This window comes from Sminthopsis crassicaudata, chromosome 1 (assembly GCF_048593235.1).
Source record: "Sminthopsis crassicaudata isolate SCR6 chromosome 1, ASM4859323v1, whole genome shotgun sequence".
NCBI lineage: Eukaryota > Metazoa > Chordata > Mammalia > Dasyuromorphia > Dasyuridae > Sminthopsis > Sminthopsis crassicaudata.
Genome location: NC_133617.1, coordinates 487,573,273 through 487,592,794, shown reverse-complemented (window position 1 = coordinate 487,592,794; position 19,522 = coordinate 487,573,273). Strand labels below are relative to the sequence as shown.

Below are 19,522 nucleotides of genomic sequence, written 5' to 3'. Positions count from 1 at the left end.
CTTTCGTCGTAATTTAAAATCCCAAGCTCCCTCCCTCTTTCTCATCCATCACTTCTGCTACTTTTGCTTCCTTCACCCATCTCACATGAAGAGGCAAGCACTCATTTTATTCTTTACCAAGCCTAACCATACTTTCTACACAAATCCTATCTCCTCTAATATTCCCTTCATCATTTCCACTGTATCACTTACCAAAACTCTAATTATCCTAGTTGACAAATCCAATAGCCTTTTCTCAATCATCAATCTCCTGACCTCTCTGCAACCCATAACACTGCAATGTAACTGCAGTATCTCTCCTCAATACTTTTTTTCCTCTAGATTTTTTGAGACACCCGTCTCCTGGTTCTACTACCTCTGAGACCATTCCTTGGTCCTGTTTTTTGAATTGTCCTCCAGATCATGTCTTCTAATCATAGGTGTTCCTCAAGAGTTCTATCCTGGTCCCTCTTCTCTTTTTCCCTTAGACTTGATGATCACATTTAACTCCCATGGGTTTAATTATAGCCTCTATGCTAACGATTCTCAAGTCTACTTTTTTTGTCCCAGCCTCTCATCTCCAACTGCTTTTCAGACATCTCAAAATGGATATCCCTCTAAAATTTACCATGTCCAAAACTGAAGTCATTATCATGCCCAAAAACCCACCCCCCTCCTGCTCCCTTCCCTATTTCTGTAGAAGGTAGCACCAACCACCCAAGCCCTCAGGCTCACCGACTTGACTCCTCACCATCTCAACTTTTATCTCTAATTTGTTGCCAATGTCTGTTGAGTTCACCCTTGCATCATCTCAAATACACCATCTCTCCTAATATCGCCACCAATCTAATGCAAGCCTTCATCACCTCATGCCTGGATTGCTTGAATAATTCGCTGGCAGGTCTGCCTGCCCCAAGTCTCTCCCCCCTCCAACTAAATTTCCTTAAATTGTGGCTGCTTCCCATCTCATTCAACTCCCTGTAGTCTCCAGAATTAAAATCTCCATTCAAAACCTTTAGTGATAACCTAGTCCCCTCCTACTTTACTCCAGTGTGTGAGATGATTGATCCTGGCTATTTCAAAAACAAAACACTCAGGGCCAGCTAGGTGGTGCGGTGGATAAAGCACCAGCCTTGAATTCAGGAGGACCAGAGTTCAAATCTGGTCTCAGACACTTAATACCTTCCTACCTGTGTGACCCTGGGCAAGTCACTTAACCCCAGCCTTAGGAAAAGAAAAAAGAAAAAAAAACAAAACACTCCATTTCTCAGCTCTGGATATTCTCTTAGACTGTCTCCCTCATACCTAAAACACTCTCTCACCTCAACTCTGACTGCTGACTTCCTTTAAGTCTCAATCAATCAAAATCTCATTTTCTGCAAGACTTCCCAAACTCCTCGTAATTCCAGGTCCATCCCTTTCTTAATTATTTCCTATTCTTCATATATTTTGCTTAATGTTTATATGCTATCTAACTCATGACTTGAGTTACTCTAAAGATTTTTTTTTTAGTATTCTCATTTATGCATTTAGCATAAGTTAGACACTTAATATTTAAATGTTGATTATTCAAGCTGGAAAATAAATGGTGAAAAGCTGAGTCCAGGTCCACTCAAGGCCAACAGCTTTAGGATAAGTATTTAAAAGGTTCTCTCTTATGGTTATCATGGTGTAAAATCAAAGGAAGATAATTAAAACAAGACTTTTCTGATAGATACAGCCCTTTGCTCTTGTCTTTAGAAGATGTAAATTCAGATGGGCAACTACCCATTAAATGAATTTTCTGAATTATTTATGGCTCATCATTCAGGTTCCACAAAATTCATTAGTTCATATGCTCCTAAGATTGATTTTTTTTCCCCTGACTCCTTGAGTACCATTGACTTAACAATGGAAAAAGATGATGTTATGGAAAGGTCAGGTCATGTACAGTGCAACAGGAAGTAAACAGGCAATAATGCTTGAGACCCCCCCCCCCCTTCAAAGTGGTTTCTGTGAATAAACACAAACCACATCTTGAGCGGGAACTCTGGCCACATGGAGATTGCCTAGTTAATGGGTCTCCTCCTCTGATTGGCTATTCATATGACCTCATAGACCCTATTTAAGTTGTGGGAGGAATTTGACCTGGTGTTCATTGGGAGTCAGCAGGTCAGCTAGGCAGAATGTGAATCCATGAATTTTTAAAAGGCCTTGAGCTTGCATATGGCTGTTCTCAAGTGCCCTATCATGTTAAAAATATTGTTCTTATGAAATGATGGCTAGAGATCTCTGAAGACCTCAGACAGAGGTAAGCTTGGTAAAACTGGTTTAAGCACTGTAAAAGACAGTGCCTGGAGATTTCTCTGAGGGCAACAGTGAATGCCTTGAGTTGGCAATCATATGAGGTTACTTCTGTGTAGCACAGAAACATGGTTCTGACTTTTTTCATTTGGTCATTAAACCATCATTTGGATCATAAAACTCTACCAATCATAAAACTTCTACCAATTTCTACCCCAAAAAAAAAAAAAAAAAAAAAAAAAAAACTTTTAAGAGCATAAGAATTTACAAAGTATAGATATTTAATCAGGTTCAAATAAATTTCCCAAGTTTTTATTTCTAAGCCCTAGATTGCTATTTACTTTTCTTCTTCACATCTCAAAGATTTACTGCAGCTTTGTCATCCTTTCATTGACCCCAAAATTAGTGAAGTCTTCCTATATATTTGGTTGCACTAGATTTCTAGAGCACCAAAAATCATACATAAGTTTTATTAGCTATCAGGTACAATAAATGATTCCTAGCAAGTTTTCTTAACCTGCTGTAATGTTACAGAACATTTTGAAATGGAATTTTGTCCCTAGTGTAAACGTCTTATACAATATGTTTAGCATATTCAGTTAATGTTTATTCAATGAATGAATGACTAGATATGAAGTCAAACTGTGAAAGTTGGAAAGTTTGCCAGAGACATTTACAAGCTGGAATAAATCCAGAGACGGGTGACCAGGATGAAGAGACTGGGTACCATGCCATACCAGGTTTGGCTAAAGGAACTAACATTAACTTGGAAAGAAAAGAACACTTGGAGGGAGGAGTAAAAGGATAGTGCAATGATAGCTGTCTTCAAGGGTTTAAAGAGCTGTCATGTGAAAGAGGGCTTAGATTTGTTTTGCTTGGCCCCAGAAGAATTAAGCATGCATGGTGGATGCCCCAGAAGGGAAAATGTGGAAGGGGACTTTCTTAATTAGGACAGACATAAGTGCCATGTGCAAGAAATAATGAATTTCCTTCTCATCATTGGAAGCTTCTACTTGTTCAGAGATATAGAAAAGTCTACTGGCTAATAAGGTTCATATTAGATTAGATGAACTCTAAAAATTCCTTCCTATTCAGATTCTTGGTAACTATGATTTATATCCATAAAGCTGGAAGGTTTTTAATTCTTCTCAAATCACCAAAGAATAAAACTAGATTAATCCACATCAGTAACTCATGTAGGTACCTTCAGTTGCTACGTGACTCTGAACAAAAATCATTTAATTTGTGCCTTAGTTATCTGTAAAAAGGATAATTTGCATAATTTAATAAGGTCATTTTGAAGCTTAAATGAAATTATATAAAATGCTTTGAAGCAACAAAATACAAACATGAATATGTTCTAAGATCCATCCCCCCCCAATGCAAAAAGTAACACTTATAATTTACATTATCATCATCATTTAAAATTAGCGTGGGATTGGGATAATACTTTAGTCTTATATGGCATTGTTATTCCATGCCCCATCTATAGAAATAAAAGAATTAACACTAAAAATGAGGAACTGCCAGTTTAAAAAAAAAAAAAAAAACTTCAATGAGAATGGGATAGAATGGTAATCCTCATATTAGGGAGCAGAATCTGTAGTCTAATGTAGCAGATGCCAAGAAAAGATATTTTCAAGTTTCCTTATAAAAGTCCACTATGTATATAGGTGCCAAAGACTAAAACTTCCTGTCTTAAGGTCCCCAAGAGATAATTCAGTTTGCTTGGCTACAGAAAACGTAAATAAGATAGTATTTCAGAATTTGGATTATTCTCTTAACAAAACATACCTCATTAAGTGCTACTTAGAAAGTGGTAATAAAAACAAGTACACCTGTTTACACAGCTTCTGTTTCAAGGGTAAGACCTTCTCCCTAACATCACCTCACAGTGATCTTCCACTGGTCAAGTGAAGGCCTATTTCCTTCAAGCTACCTGAAATTTGATTTGTGGGCAGAACATTTCTAAACCCAGCAAGTGGTTCCCTTTCCAAGTCAGGGCATGTTACACAAACATTTGTCAGTCAAGCAAAACAGGATTTCCAAGTAGGTAATAAGCTTCTAGATACCTGAGATCACCATTACAATTCACCATTACAACAGGATTTCAATTACTTTTACAGAATCAAGTAAGGATTTTTGAGGGATTATTTTCCTATAGGCTAGTGGCAATCATCTGCAAAAGTTCACTTAAAACTCAAAAACTAAAAATCCAACACCATTTTGCCATCCTGACCAACTCAGTAATTGAAATATAAATGCTTTGAACACTGAGCTCTTGACATAGGAACTTTTGGTATTTTAAAATCTAAACCACAAGTGAATCTGGCAGCTAACAAACTAAACAAGAGAAATGAGTAGATAAAAATCTTTAAAAAGCTGTTAGTTATGGCAGGAATTTCTAATCTTTTTTAAAAGATTTCTTTCCCATTTCCTAGAAATCTTGGGATCCCTGGGAAATAAGAGTAGTATATCAAGAGCAGAGAATAATGTCAGAATAGTGTCCCCTTCTTCACTCCTCTACAGAACAAAGTGGAACCTTGAAATCGAACAAGTAAAGCATTGTAATCTAATGGATAGGGACCATGAGTTGAGACTGCTCACTCCATTCACATGATTTCACTGAGGTGCAGAAGCTATCTCTCATAAACAATTTCCAGAGTGATGAATGCAAACAAAAACACAACTTGTCACTCACAGGTCAACCTTCTTACCCTCAGCTATAAGTCACCATCCTAAAGTTGATTCTTAAAAGTAGGTACATATAAAAGCATGGAGAGAGAAAACATTTGAAATGCTCATTATTTTAATGGTCAATAGCTTCTGGCTGGCTCTGGATGGTACAGTTAAACAATATACTTGAAAGGTTCCCCCCTCCCCCAAAAAAGCATTTCACACCCCCCCTTTGATATCGTTTGCTTCCATCAACATTCCACTGCTCAATCAGACTTCCACAGCTTAGAACATGTCTTGAATCACTGCAGATCCACATCTTAGTGTAATGAGCTGAAAATCCCTTGGTGTAGCAGTGATTTTTGTCTTACTCTGAAAAATAATATATTAAACCAAACACCTTCCCAGTCTCCACTGCATTTCAGAGGAAAAAAAATGTTACTGTGGAAATCTTAATACACTGTTGTCTTTTGTGGCTGTTTTTTTCCCTTCTTCTTTCTCTCTCCCTTTTCTACTGAAATCATACAGCATAAAGCTCGTAAATCTTCTTTACACAGTACACCAGGGCAGCGAGTGCTATTGTATTATGCAGTCTCTTTCTGTGCAGGTCATCCTTCCTCACCAGCACCACAGGAGTGGAGGAAGTGAGTGTATGCAGAGGCAGTCGGGAAAGTTTATAGGCATCATACTCCACTTGATACTTGCAGCAGGGGTCAAACTGCCAGGAGATTCCGTAGAGGGTGCAACAGGCCATGCTCAGCACGCCAGCAGGCAGGGAGATGTAATGGGAATAATCTAAGGGAAGTGCCAACGGGGTGAAGAGGCAGGCACTGCCTGCCAGCACGGCTGTCTTGTGCAGGCAGTTCCCAACTGTGATCCATCGGGCAGTCTCATCGCCAATCCGGGTGGGCTCTATAACTATGTATTTGTACTGTGCCTCCAGAGCCTGCTCCAATTCATACTCAAACTGGTCTTGGGCATTTTCTCCATTGTAGATTTCATGAACGATGTAACACTCTGTGGCAGACAAGGTTACCCTGTTAAGGAGGAAAGATGAGACAATTAAACAAAGAACCTGGTTTGTTTAATTTCAACAATGCCAGATTCACAGTGAGGAGTTGGGAGAATGAAGTTTAGTTTAAATGTGAAAAGATCCAACACCTTCAACAAGCTTCCAAGGATACTCTAGAAAGAACTCAATTTAGTATCAGTGTAGGGGGGGAGAGATGGACCCCAAACTTTAGTTATACTTTCTTCGACATTGTAAACCAAATCTAGTTCTGCCCTGCTATGGTTAAAAAAAAAAAAAAAAAAAAAAAAAAGTGGGATTCAGTTAAAATGCTTGTGAAAGGGGACAGAAAGATTGTATCTCTTCAAGGTGAACTTTTTCACACTTTAAAAAATTGTGCACAAAACTAAATTTACTATTATTTAAAGCATTACCCCAAAGCAGAGTTCTCAGCAGACAGTCAATAAACACTGATAAAAGTAATGTAAAACTGCCCTCTCGTGCTCAAAGGAAGTCATTTTTGTCTCTAAGAACAAAGGGTACAATAGTACAATTTAGTAGTTAGTGATTGAGCACAAAGCAGCCTCCAGCAAGGAAATCAGGAGACCAAATGGCTAGAACTCTTCAAAAGCTACCTATAACAACAGCTCTACAGTCTCATTTCTACCAAGGCCCAAACATTTGTTCAGTAGTTCCAAGGACTTTTAAAAAAAAGGCTTGTTACCAGTGAGAATAGCAGAACCTTATGGATATCTGTGATAATTACCACAAATTTCATTTTATGTTTCCATTTGAAAGCTGCTTCATTTGGAGAACTATAAATTTTCTTCCTGGAGACCAAGTAATTTGAAAGTCCTGGTTTTTTGACGTCTATGTAAGTCAGATTTGGGGGGGGGAGGAAGGGAGAGAGGAGATATAGGGGACGGTATTATCAAAACTTGGGTTAAAAGAAATTAGCCAATTACTATCTATAATTGAACTTGAACCCCCCCCAAATATGTCCTAATAACTATGTCCTAACAACCACTTATTGTAGGGTATTTCAGAATCATCACTGGAAAGGATCATCCTTTGATTAAACTTGAGTCCACTGCAGGAAATTCTCTACTCTTCAATTTTATACAGCAAGCAAATAAACAGCATCATGTTAGTTTCTAAGGGAAATTCAAGGTAAGATATCTGGGGGCAGCTAGATGGCACAGTGGCTAGAATACCAGCCCTGAAGTCAGGAGGACCTGAGTCCAAATTTGATACTTAACACTTCTAGCTGTGTGACCCTGGGCAAGAAAGATATCTGATGGAGAAAAAAGATATCAAATCAACCACCTATTATTTTTTGAAGTCTTGTAGTGAAATCAGGAAAAGCTTCACTAAGGATATATATATATATATTTAATCCTGATATTTATAGAAGTGTTTTAAGATTTACAAAGCACTTTACAAATGTCATTTCACCTGATAGCTACAACAACCCTGAGATTGGTGCTTATGCTTATTATTACCAACCCATTTTATAAGGATGCAGAAATGAAGGCTGAAATCACTCATTTCTCTTCATGGCTTCAAGTTTCCACTACAACAGACCCATCCAGACTGACAGAATACTGCATGATGGGCAGCTCACTTTGACATTCCACTGCTAGGCAACTCTGATTTTTAGATCTCCTACTTGGTGAGCAAACTTCCTTTTAATTTCCACTCATTGGTCCTGGCACAAACTACAAAGACTAAATGATTCCCCTTTTCCATGACAGGCTTAAACCAAACTCATCATGTATGCTGTTACCCTCCCCCACCCAATTCTATTACTGGTTAAATTGTCCTCAAAGACTTCATCTCCAAATCACATGATTTCAAAACTGAACATAGTGTTGAAGGCATGATCTGATCTACATAGAACAGTGAGATTTCTATTACCTTCTTTGTTCTGGGAACTACGTTTAGAGTTAATATTGAGCAAGATTAAATTAAGCTTTTCTAGGAGGTAAGTCATGCTTATGCTATGATTTCATTTGTTCCAACTCATCACTTCAGACCAAATGACTTTTAAAGTTTCTACTAACCAACTTTTTCACACTTTAAAAAATTGTTTCTACTAACCAATATAGTCACTATTTCTTCTCAGCTCTATTATCTTTCCAATTTTTGATAAGCCTAAAAATAAAAATGTTAGATACAGAACAACACAGGAACAAGTAATTTAAGACACACTGGTACCAGCCCATCATTCAATCTAACAGTTTCTGGGCCCAGCTGCTCAATTTCATAATCGAGCTTAATTATACTACTATTGTAGCCTTGCCCTCATTTCTCTATCTTGTCCATAAGAATAACCATTAGACTTTGTCAAACACCTTGCAGAAATGAGACATACTATTTATAACTGTTTCCTGATAACACCAATCTATAGAATGGTCATCAAAGAAAAGATAGACAGCCATGATTTTAATGTACTCATGCTATTTTCTACATGCTAATAAGTAAAAGACTGGCTTAAAAAAAAAAAAGTATCATCCTGAGTAACAATAAAAAGGTCATCTGGAATATAATCCTTAAACCATACCAAAAGTTCTAGAATAAAAGCTACTCATTTTCCTAATAGATATGTGTGAAGACAGATGTTTCATACTTTCTAAGTTTGCTATTTAGTTAAAAAAAAAAAAAATATATATATATATATATATATTCCAGAAAGCCATCCTTTATAACAAAGAATCTGATCTGATATTTAGTTTCCCCCAAGCCAGTTCAATTCTTTTCCCCTCCATCACCAATAAGAAAGCAATTATAGTCTAATACTACAGGATTTGTAAACTAGGAATGTCAAAGTACAAAAAAGAGAGGGCAGGTACTTGTGATTTACTGAAATAGATCTCAAATGTTACTCTCAGTTAAATCAACTTTTTTAAAGGCAGAAATTGGCCTAAGGTAAAGTTAGTTTTAGGATACATACAAGTTAATAAGGGTAAATAACTGATTAACTTTTCCCACATGCTAACATCAGAATGAAAAGTAGTTATTAATGGACTGATAACTGCTCCTAAAAGTGTCCTAGCAGACAAAGCTGTCACAGGATGTAAACTCCATTAGACAGGGTAGGAGAATAAAAGGTACAAAGCTGGCCTATTACAATAAGAAGCAGTGGGTTTGGGTTGAGTGTGAGAGCCTAGAAATAACCCTTTTATCCCAGGGAATGAAACTGATAATTAATTTTGGCTAAAATAGGCTAGTCCAGTCTAATTAAATTATGTGCTATAATTCAATTTTGTATACTCTAAAGATGGCAATCATGGGAATTAAGCAGGTGGTAGAATAACTGCTGTGCTTTGAGGACAAATTAGTTCCCTGAAGGCAGTTGGGATACGTAAATATGATAGGACTGTAAAAATGCTTCAATTTATGTGTTGCCAAAACAGCTTGTCCATAGTGCTAAAATCAATAGTTCTAAGAAGCAGATAGAAGTCTTGAATAGAAGAGAAGTGTATGAAAATTAAGAAATCTCAAAACCTGGACATTTTCCTCTGGATTTCCAAACTCAACAGCTAAAAAAAGAAAAAGGTCCATGATTCATAGTGAGGAGCGAGAAGAGAGCTAAGAAAGTAAATAAAAAGTACTTTGTAAAGAAAAACAAAAAGAGAAGTTGCTTCAAATTTAGTTCTGTGACCCAGAATATTAATCAAGACAATATTCAAAATCCTAGCACTCAATGATTTAAAGGTTGAGAATCAAGAATCACTATCCCCCAAAAAACCTCTTCAAGAACTCTCTGTACGGTCAAAATAAACAAATGTCTCAAATACAGGTTTATTAAGACTTTTTGACCAATATCTCAACTTCTCCAAATGAAAAAAATATTTCTTCCCCTGAGACAGTGACACAGACTCTGGCAGTCTAGTGAAGCCTAAAGGCCTCAGGGTAATATTCTAAAATGCATAAAATTTCTTAAACTGGATTACAGAAGAAACTAAATTCTATTTAGTCACCAAAATTTTAAAAATAAAAAACAAAACAAGGTCATGGATGACAGATTAACTTCTACCTTAAGATATGGCTCTTCAAAAGCAAGAGCAGTCAGTCTGAATAGAATAAGAAACACTGTTTACTTTTTTTAAAACTACAAATCAAAACCATGTACCTGAAATCATGTATTTCTCTTGCAAACTAAACATCTCTGGCCAGTCCCATTTTCCCCTAAATTCCCTGCCATTCTTTTCTATTCCTGGTGAGTAGTCTACCTCTATGCTTCATGTGCAACAACTATTTTCCTGTCTTAGTTAATATAGAAAAGTAATATAAAAGATATTGACAGAATTATTTCCCCAGGAAGAAGCAAATAAGCTAATGTTTTTTATAAGCATCAGTTGCTCTGACTCTGGAAAGTTTTCCATCCCAGGATAATCTGTGCTTCCCTCAACTATCAAGTAATTTATGACAGCTTTGTAATTAGGCATACCTCTTTTTATTAGGTTAATAATAATTACTAACCTGTCCTAGACCACCCTATAGGAAAGCTACATTCTATACATGAAAATAAGATTTGTGTAATCCTTGGTATTTTAATTACAAATAAAAGTTACTAGAAAGTAAACTCTATTTAACACACACACACACACACACACACACATATATGTATATATGTGTGTGTGTGTGTGTGTGTGTGTGTGTGTATATATGTATTGCTACCTAGACTTGAACACTGAATGGGCAATGCCTCCGTCAAACTGAGACTCACTGAAGAACATAGTTTAAAAAGGCCCAGGTCTCCCATAGAATCCTGGGCCATCCCCAGTCATCCTGACCCAGATGACTCTGGAGAAGTGAGGCAGGTGACCTTGCCTAGCCCTCCCCCACTTAAATCCAATTCACTTGCATGTCATGGTCTTTTTTGAGAACAAAAGACAATATATGTACACATATAAAAATAAATGTTTCAAAGCATTTCAAGGCAAATAGAATCGAAGTTGTATCCTGCCATCATGCTTTCTTTCTTAGTCCCTCAAAAGCACTATGGGATCCATTGCTGAAGATAATAGATCATTGTTTGCATAGAACCAAGACACAGGATTTATAAAATGTGTAAATGTCAATAATGAAGTTTTAAAAATTAATCTGATTTATACTTAAAAAGGTCACAGAATCTCAAAGGTGAAAGACACAAAACCCACTGAAATGCAGCCCACACCAGAACAATGATATCCTCTACAATCATCTCAACAAAGAATGCAAATCATTACCTCCTGAGGACAGCCTATTCCATTTTTGGATTATTACTATCTAAGGACATTTTCCTCCTCTTCAAACAGTTCTAAATTTACCTCTTAAATTTCTACCCATTGTTTCTACTTCTGCTATTGCCAGAGATCAAGTCTAATCTTTCTTTGACCTAACTGCCTTTCAAATACTTAAAGACAGTTCAGTCCCTCTTCCCTTCCCCCTGATTTTTTGAAGATATTAATCTTCATTAAATTCATCATTAAATTCTTCGACCAATTCTAATATGCCATGCTCTCAAGTTCCTTCCTCTAGTTCCTATTTGTCTTGCTTTGAATTCATCTACTTGACAGTTTCTACCTGAAAAGGAAAAAACCTCTAAAATCAAGGAAGGTTCAGCTTAGCAGAGAAAGCCTAACAACAGATTCCAGCAACTCAGAGACTAAACATGTAAATAACGAATGATACTCCAGGAGGACTTGACCCAAGTAGCAGAGCTTGAGGCATGAAAGGCAATAGAAGTACCACACCTGAAAAGAGCTGTCTAAAACTACCTGTTGAGAATTCACCTAGACCTGACTAGTAAGCAGATTTTTTAATGCTGCTTCTCCTACAGAATATACTACTCCCCTCCTCCTTGAGCAGACAAGAGGAATACAATTTATTACCAGCTTGCAAAGCCTTCCAGATACCCATAAGTTCTGTGACTCATTCTGTAGCTTACTGGACCACAAGATACAAGGGCTTCGTATCTCTTGCCTTTCTTGAAAGGCCACCTGGAGTTCTTACAAGTCGCACTCTCATGCTATTGGAAGCTTTTCCTGATCCCCACTAGCTGTTAAGTAATTTCTGTCTCTTGACATTTTGCATTTCTTTATATCTACTTTGTATCTACTTCCTAGGATCTATTAGGCTTTATTCCCTGCCCTTCTCCACCCATCCCAGGAGTCCTTGAAGCAGACTGCTGGATTTTTGTATTTGTGCCAGTCTCCTTCCTGATAGTAGGCATTGTTTGGTGAATCAATTGGGTTTCCAGAATTCTATAGGGGACAATAAAGTAAAGATAAGTCAACATATTAAAGCCAAATAATCTGTCAGAATTTATTTAGATCAGAGTAGACAGAGCATGTAACCACCCATTAAACCCACATTTTTAAAATTCTCTGCCACTAACAAGGTTGATTAGGATTGCATAGGCAGCTAAGATCATATGGTTTGTAAATTCAGCTTTGAACTGCTGATACTGATTTTTCATCTTGCTTTAGCTAAGAAATGAAATAGCTCCCTTGCTCCACTGAGGAAGCTATTTCTAATTTCTAGCCATCATCCAAAACTATATACAGTACTCTTTTAAAACTCATATAGTCTAAATAAATCGCCAGACAAAATCAAGATGCAGTTAAAATATTGCTTTACACTTTCCACGTGCCACCAGCCAACTTTCTCCTAAACCAATAGCTAGTTTGCAATAAAACATGGAACATGCAATAACTATATCTTGTTCCTGGAAAGTGGCAAATAAAAAGTTTAAATCTAGACTTCTGACCAAAAAAAAAAAAAAGATATTCTCAAATGATTTTCACTACAGATAAAAAAATGTGTATTAAGGATCACCCCATGATTTTCAGTGCTTTACAACAAACATTTACTACATGTACAGCTTTAGAAAAGCTTTAGAAACACAAATATCTTTAAGAACTCCCTGCCTTCACTACCTGACTTAAATCAAAATCAAACCAAAATTAAATTAAACCAAAATCAGAATTTTGGGTACCTAAAGGTTTTTATCTTTAGTAGACCTTCCCACACCTGGAAGCCTCTCTGTTTCACTTCAATGACTTTTTTTAAAAATTTATTTCTTTGATATGGTTTTTATGGCCAAAACATAAGTAGAACACCAGTTCAATTCATTTCTACTATTGTCACAGTATTTGTTAATTCTTAATTTTTTTCCTTTCATGGTAGAAATAGGGATGGGGGTAATTTACATGCACAAATACATACAACTTTCACACTCTTTGTAGAGTTCTTAATAAGATCTAATTAATTCTGAATTGTTTGCACTTCCCGAACAATAAATATAATCCAATTCAAATAATGGCAAAATTGGTCTGAGGGCAATGCCAACTTGGAAATAAAAACTTCTCCTGGAGAGACTTACATGAATTGACGCTAAGTGAAACTAGCAGAACCAGATCATTTTGTACACAGCAACAAAACTATCCGATAATCAATTCTGATGGACGTGGCTCTCTTCAACAATGAATTGATTTAGACTAGTTCCAGTTGTTCAGTAATGAAGAGAGCCATCTACACCCAGAGAGAAGACTGTGGGAACAGAGTGTGGAACACAACATAGCATTTTCACTCTTTCTACTGTTTGTTTGCATTTTTTGCTTTTCTTTTCAGGTCTTTTTTTTCTTTCTAGATCCAATTTTTCTTGTGCAGCAAGATAACTGTATGGATATGTATACATATATTGGACTTAACATATATTTTAACATATATTGGAATACCTGCCATCTAGAGGAAGGGGTGGGGGGAAGGAGAAAATTTGCAATAGAAAGTTTTGCAAGGGTGTTGAAAAATTACCCGTGCATATATTATGTAAAAAAAATTATAGTAATAAAATAAATAATGAAAAAAGACATGAAAATTTCCCCCAGATAATCTCCTACAATGTATGTACTTTAGATAAAAGTAAGAAAGCGATATCTGTGGATAGAGATAGTTTCTTTACATACAAGTGTCTGTATATGATACATGACTTTGTTGTCCAATTTATCTATTCTCTTAACTGTTAGCTTCAGGGTAAAAATCTGTATTTTTTTTTCCATTTTTCTAAGCTTCCCACAGACCCAAAACACTCAAGTAAATAGAACATTACTGAAACTAACTCACACAGAAATCTGGTCCTTAAGGGGCACTGAACAAACCAATGATCAAACTATTCATATTTTATGTACTGCAAGATTAAAACCCAGCAAGGCAGGAAGTCATGTGGTATAAAGCCCAAAATATTAACAATTCAAACATTCCTAGCAACTGTTACATTACTCCAAACATCTCAATCTTCCACTCTTTAAAGGAACAAGAGTACAGAAAAATATCTTCCTGTTCTTTCCACTGGCAACTACTGTGACCAAAACATGCATGGCAACTTACATGCTACTGAAACATGAGCAGAAGTTGGGAAATGAAGGGGATTGGGAGGAGGGAATGTCAAAAGTGCTGCACGCTAGTATTATTCCAGCTCTCTGGTAGGTCTGGAAAAGAGACTATTAGTTCCCAAGAACTAGGGACCATGTCTTTTGTCCATAACTTTAAAGGCGATGTCACCATAGACCATGAGTGAAACTGGGAAGGAGACACACAACAAGGCAATTGGGAATTTATTTAAAATCACCAGAATACCTCCTGAAGGGCGAGGTTCTACCCATCTTTTTCCTTTACTCATTCTTCTTTTTGTTTTAATTATTTTAGTTTGTTGATTGAAGAACAAAGTCAAGCTTGACCTTTAATATCCAAATTCTTCACTTCTTTAATTTCCAGCTTCCTGAACCCCCAAACCTGCAATTGGCTGACCATTCCCATTTCAGAAATGTCTGATTATACATAAAAAAGCTTTGATTTTTTTGGGTTAGATACTGGATGGTTAATGCACTCACAAAGGTATGTTTTACATTAGGCAGCAGTTTTTCAGAATATATTAAGATAAATTTTTCATCTCATAAATTGGTGAGACACCTCAACTTCTAACCTCAAACTAAAACGAACCCAAGCTAAATGACATATCTAACCCCAGGAATAACAGAGTTCCTATTTCAGTAAAGTATGAATCTATCCTTTGGCTTGCTAAGTAGAACACAATACGGAACTTTTCAAACATCTAAAGGCTTGGGACTTAATCCTCCATAGTCATGAGCAAAAAATATACTTGATGTCTTTTCCAAATCAATCATGGAAAAAGTTCTACCACAAAGCCAGTTATAACAGTTCAAGAGATGCCAAGCTAGAGATCTCAAAGGTGCCTTCCAACTTTAAAATCTACAATTCTAAAGTGAAAGATAACTATCAAGACAGAAATACACCAACAAAAGAACATGAGCCAACTTTCCTAGGACAGGCCCAATGTAGTTTTTTTGTTTTTAAGAGTCCCTGAATTTAGGGGCAGCTAAGTGGAGCAGTGGATAGAGCACCAGCTCTGAATTCAAGAATACTCAAGTTCAAATCTGGTCTCAGACACTTAATACTTCCTAACTGTGTAACCCTGAGCAAGTCACTTAACCCCAGCCTCAGGGAAAAAAAAAAAAATAATAATCCCTGAATTTAATGGCCAATAGATTCAACTTGAACAGTAACCTAAAACTACCATTTCACCATTCAAATCCAAATCAAATCAAAGAGCTCTGAATCAGTCTGCAAGTTCCAACAAGGAAGAAGTCCCTGCTAAATAATGTGATCTGCGGAAAGACTTTAAAGTAGAATAATTCCAACAAAATCCTTGCCTCCTAAAGGATATTATTTCTATAACATGGACTCCTAAAGCAGTGGAGAATATATTGGGAGGTTTATTTTTTAAAAGAGACCTCAAGCTTAGTAAGGAAATGACTTTAACCCTGGAAAAACAAAAAATGAAAACACCCTAGAGCACCATTTACCTACCTACAAAAGCTGTAACATTGTAGGCTTTTGAAGGCTCATTATAAGTAACAGCTGCAATAGCAGCAAAAAACAAAAAACAAACAAACAAAAAAAAAAAACAACAAAAAAAACAGGGCAAAGAAAATCCATTTTTAGTCAACTATAAAAAAGGAACCCCAAACAAATAACTATACTCACATTCAAACCATCACTGATGGAAGTAAACTCTTAAGGCCCCTGCGTAAGTCTAAGCAGCAAACATAGGGAAAGTAGAGCTGTGATCTGTTCCAAGTTGGCCCATGTATTGCAGAACACACAGATACCTGCACTGTTCTGTCCTAGGTGTGCAAGTTTGTTTCAAAGACTCCGACGGAACAAGTGGCATTCTGTTTGGTGCTCTTGCAGCCAGTGTGCTGAATTTTAGACAAGAATTCAGGTTACAGCTCAGAGTCTGCTGTTCTTCATTATAAACATGGTTGAATCCCTAGATTTAATGGAATATGTAAGAAGGAATTATTAAGAATCCAACTAGAGTGAAGAACAAAGCAACATGCAAATAAAACCTGTCATTTCACTATTTCCACCCCTCAATTACTCTCTAATCAGAGTAAATCCAGAATCTACAGACATTGTAAATGTGGCCTGAATAGCTTCTCTCAGGTGTACCATGATGCATGTACAGAACCTCTAACAATGATACCATATATGGAAAGTCAGCCTTTCCATTCTAAGAAAAACTTCAGTAGTTGTAACTACTAATTATCACATTAGGTTTTCCCAGTCTCTATGCCTCACACGCTAGACAATGTTTCTTAGGAATTCCACCACAAACCAGAAGCCAGAAAGGTAAATGCAACAAGTGGTCTTAAAAGTGAACAAGGAATTTAGAGCTATAATTTTAATCAGTGCAAACCGGACATGGAACAAAGTCATTTAAGAGTCATAAATAGTCTACTTCAGTCATAAGACCCAATAACATGCAGCCATTATAATTTATGGTGGTGTGAGATCAATTAATCTACCTTGCTGTGCCAGAATAGTCTTCCCACCAGCCAAGCAAGATCTGTAGGTGTGCCACAGAAAGCAGCTGAGAAGCTAGATCTAGATGGCAGTGTTATGTTTCCACTCCTGCTTCTGAGTGGGAGGTAGATCTTTAGGGAAGCTGAGATCTGGTGAGCTACTACCCAAACAAAACCTAATTAAAAGTTTACAAAGAAAACTTTAAATAGGTGATGTCAGCCAAAACAAATTATTTTGGAGGAAAAAAGCACTAAATGAAACCAGAAAATCAAAATACCCTGCTTCTAGGAGCCATACGTTATTCTGTTACAACTGTTACAATTAAGTCATTGGTTTTGAATGGATTTTTTCCCCCTAGATTCTTGATTTATTCACAGGCACAAATCATTCTCTACTGCATTTTGGCAAAACTACAAAAATCAGTCAAGAGTTTAAAATCCTGACAATGCCATAGGAAGATGGAACACGGAACTTCACACAGTATTTTCTATTATTTGTATATATTTACTGAGGGTGTTATTCTTTTTCATTGATTCTTTTCAGTTTTCTAAAGCACAGGGGATCTGAATATTTCTAATACAAACTATCAAAAAAGCTCTTTGACTTCAGCTCTCTTATAAGTACTAATAAATAATATCAGAACAGCAACATAACACTGCCCCCTCCCCATGCCATTCCAGTGATGAGTAAAAATTACCAGACTTAAGAATAGAGCGTACCCCCTTAAGAGACTTTAGAATAGAATGTACCTCCTTCTCCAGCTTGTTTTCTTCGCTGATTAATTTAAAGCAACTCAAGCAAATCTTCCCTTTCCATATCAACTACATTATCCCCAATTAGGAGTAAGCACGAGACACATTTCTTTTGTTTAAAAACACACACACACGACTAAAAAGTTCAGTTTTCCCAAAGCCAAAACTGTTCCACAAAGCAAGCATCAATAGGAAAGGTTCTTCCGGATCAGCTCCTACAGAGATTTCTGGACGCAAAACTCAGTTTCCCTGACCTTGTATGACAACTTGGCTGCAGATAAAAGGAAACGCTTTTCTGCAGCCCACTCCAGTCCGGGAGGGTAGGAAAAGGTCACTCGGAAGGGCGACCTAGCCCGGTTCTAAAAAACCTCAGCCCTGCTTGGGGAAGTGGGGGTGGGTGAGGGTGGCGGCACCTCTGTTCAAGCGGGATCCACATCTGGAAAGGGTTAAGGTCTGGCCCGGTAAACGTGCACACTCGCACTGACCTTCCCGCGACTGACCTGCTTCTGTCACTGGCTCCTTTCCTCCGGCCTCCCCACCCCCAGACGAACAGACCCACATGCGCACTCATACACCCGCGAATGCACTCACACACGCACGCCCCCCGCCGAGGGCCCCCTCCGCAACCATGAGGGGGATGGGCGAAGGGGGGGGCAGCGTACCGCCACACGCGGGTGCTTAGCTCAAACCCTAGGGCCCAGATGGGATTCTGGAGCCCGCTCTGCCTCCGGATCCTCTCCGTACTGTCCGGACAATACACGGCCCGGACTTGGGCCACACTCGCCTCCAGCGCCGCCCACCCCACCCTGCGAGGCGCCGCACACGGGACTCCACGGGAAGTGCCCGAGGCCGGCCTTCGCAGCTTGGCTCTCCTCCGGCTTCTCTCCTCGAGCCCGAATTCCAGGCGCCCCTCAGAAGGCAGGCTAAGGGACCGAGCGGGCGGGGGGAAAGGAGGAGCCCAAAGAACTGAGGGAAGGGCGGGAGAAGAGGCCGGCGCCGCGGCCGCAGCAACACCGCTCGGTTTCCTTCGGCTTCCCGCGCCCTCCGCCACTGGCCCGGTGGGAGCGGCGGCTCCCTTAGGCTCACCTCTCTCGGGCACTGCCGCCGCTGCTGCCCGGGCCAAGGCGCCTCCTTCCCCAAGCAGCCATCTTGGAGACACTCCGTTCGCAAATGTCTCCGCCAAGGCGGCCGAGGGGAATCGGGAGGACTGAAGGGAAATGTAGTCCGGCCCTCGGCATCAGGATAGCCCGGGGTGCGGAAGCCTGGATCAAGCGAGAACTACAACACCCACAGTGCACCGCGTCACCTCTCCAAGAGGCTTGCTCGCAAAATGAGTGGGAAATGTAGTCTCCACCCTGAGAGAGGAGGGACACAAGAGGAGTAAAAGCGTCTTTCACACCTAGTGCTTTTTGTTAAACTCATCCCTGCTCGATGCGAGACTCCCGAAGAGTTCATATGTAAAGGTTCAGCAAACGCTAGCTCGCCACTGGTCCCGAGAAAGAGAATCTGAAGGGACACGCGGGAAGAGCCTATAAGTCCCAGAATGCTGTAGGGGAGGCGTTCCTCCTTCCCCGCCCCCCTCGGTCTCCCGCCTCTCTCGCTTCCACGCTGCAGCCAAGGCGCCTTCTCCGGACTAGGCCTAGCAGCCGCTAATAGCGAAGGACCCGGCCAACGAGCGCCCCGCCCCTTCCTGCTTCTTCCCTCCAGACGGCGGCTTCATTAAAGGCTTGACTTCCCAGTCGCCCGCTCCTCCTGAGGCGTGTCACACAGGCTGTGCCCGAGAAAGGCTCTGTCCTTCACGGGCGTCTTTACGTGCTAAGGTCATTGAGAGGAGGGAAGCTGCATGCAGCCGGCCGCCCCTCCTTCCTTCCCTCCCTCTGCCCGTTCATCCTTACGCTGTCTCCTCCTCCACCTCTCCATTCAGCCGCCCATCTCCCCTCCCTCCCCT

General features: G+C 38.9%; 1 protein-coding gene across 10 annotated transcripts; it reads right to left on the bottom strand.

Moving 5' to 3' along the window:
• Positions 1-5,053: 5,053 nt before the first annotated feature.
• On the bottom strand, positions 5,054-19,264 carry TMEM11 (transmembrane protein 11). 10 transcript variants are annotated; one of them, XM_074281284.1, is made up of 3 exons: positions 18,974-18,989; positions 16,126-16,286; positions 5,054-5,975 (listed from the first exon to the last, which is right to left on the bottom strand). In XM_074281284.1, exons 2-3 carry the CDS (start codon positions 16,185-16,187, stop codon positions 5,459-5,461), a joined length of 579 nt encoding a protein of 192 aa, XP_074137385.1. In that variant the 5' UTR covers positions 16,188-16,286; positions 18,974-18,989; the 3' UTR covers positions 5,054-5,458. The 10 variants fall into 10 exon arrangements, with proteins under 10 accessions (XP_074137385.1, XP_074137378.1, XP_074137382.1 ...); XM_074281277.1 differs by lacking the exon at positions 18,974-18,989 and adding an exon at positions 18,661-18,770; XM_074281281.1 differs by lacking the exon at positions 18,974-18,989 and adding an exon at positions 18,237-18,255.
• Positions 19,265-19,522: the final 258 nt, after the last annotated feature.

Coding starts and splice junctions, on each gene's coding strand:
- TMEM11 (XM_074281275.1), bottom strand. CDS start 18,145: ATGAGTGCGCATGTGGGTCTGTTCGTCTGGGGGTGGGGAGGCCGGAGG. Junction 5,976..17,987: donor TGGATCCCGCTTGAACAGAG/GTGCCGCCACCC, acceptor CCTCCTTAACAG/GGTAACCTTGTCTGCCACAG.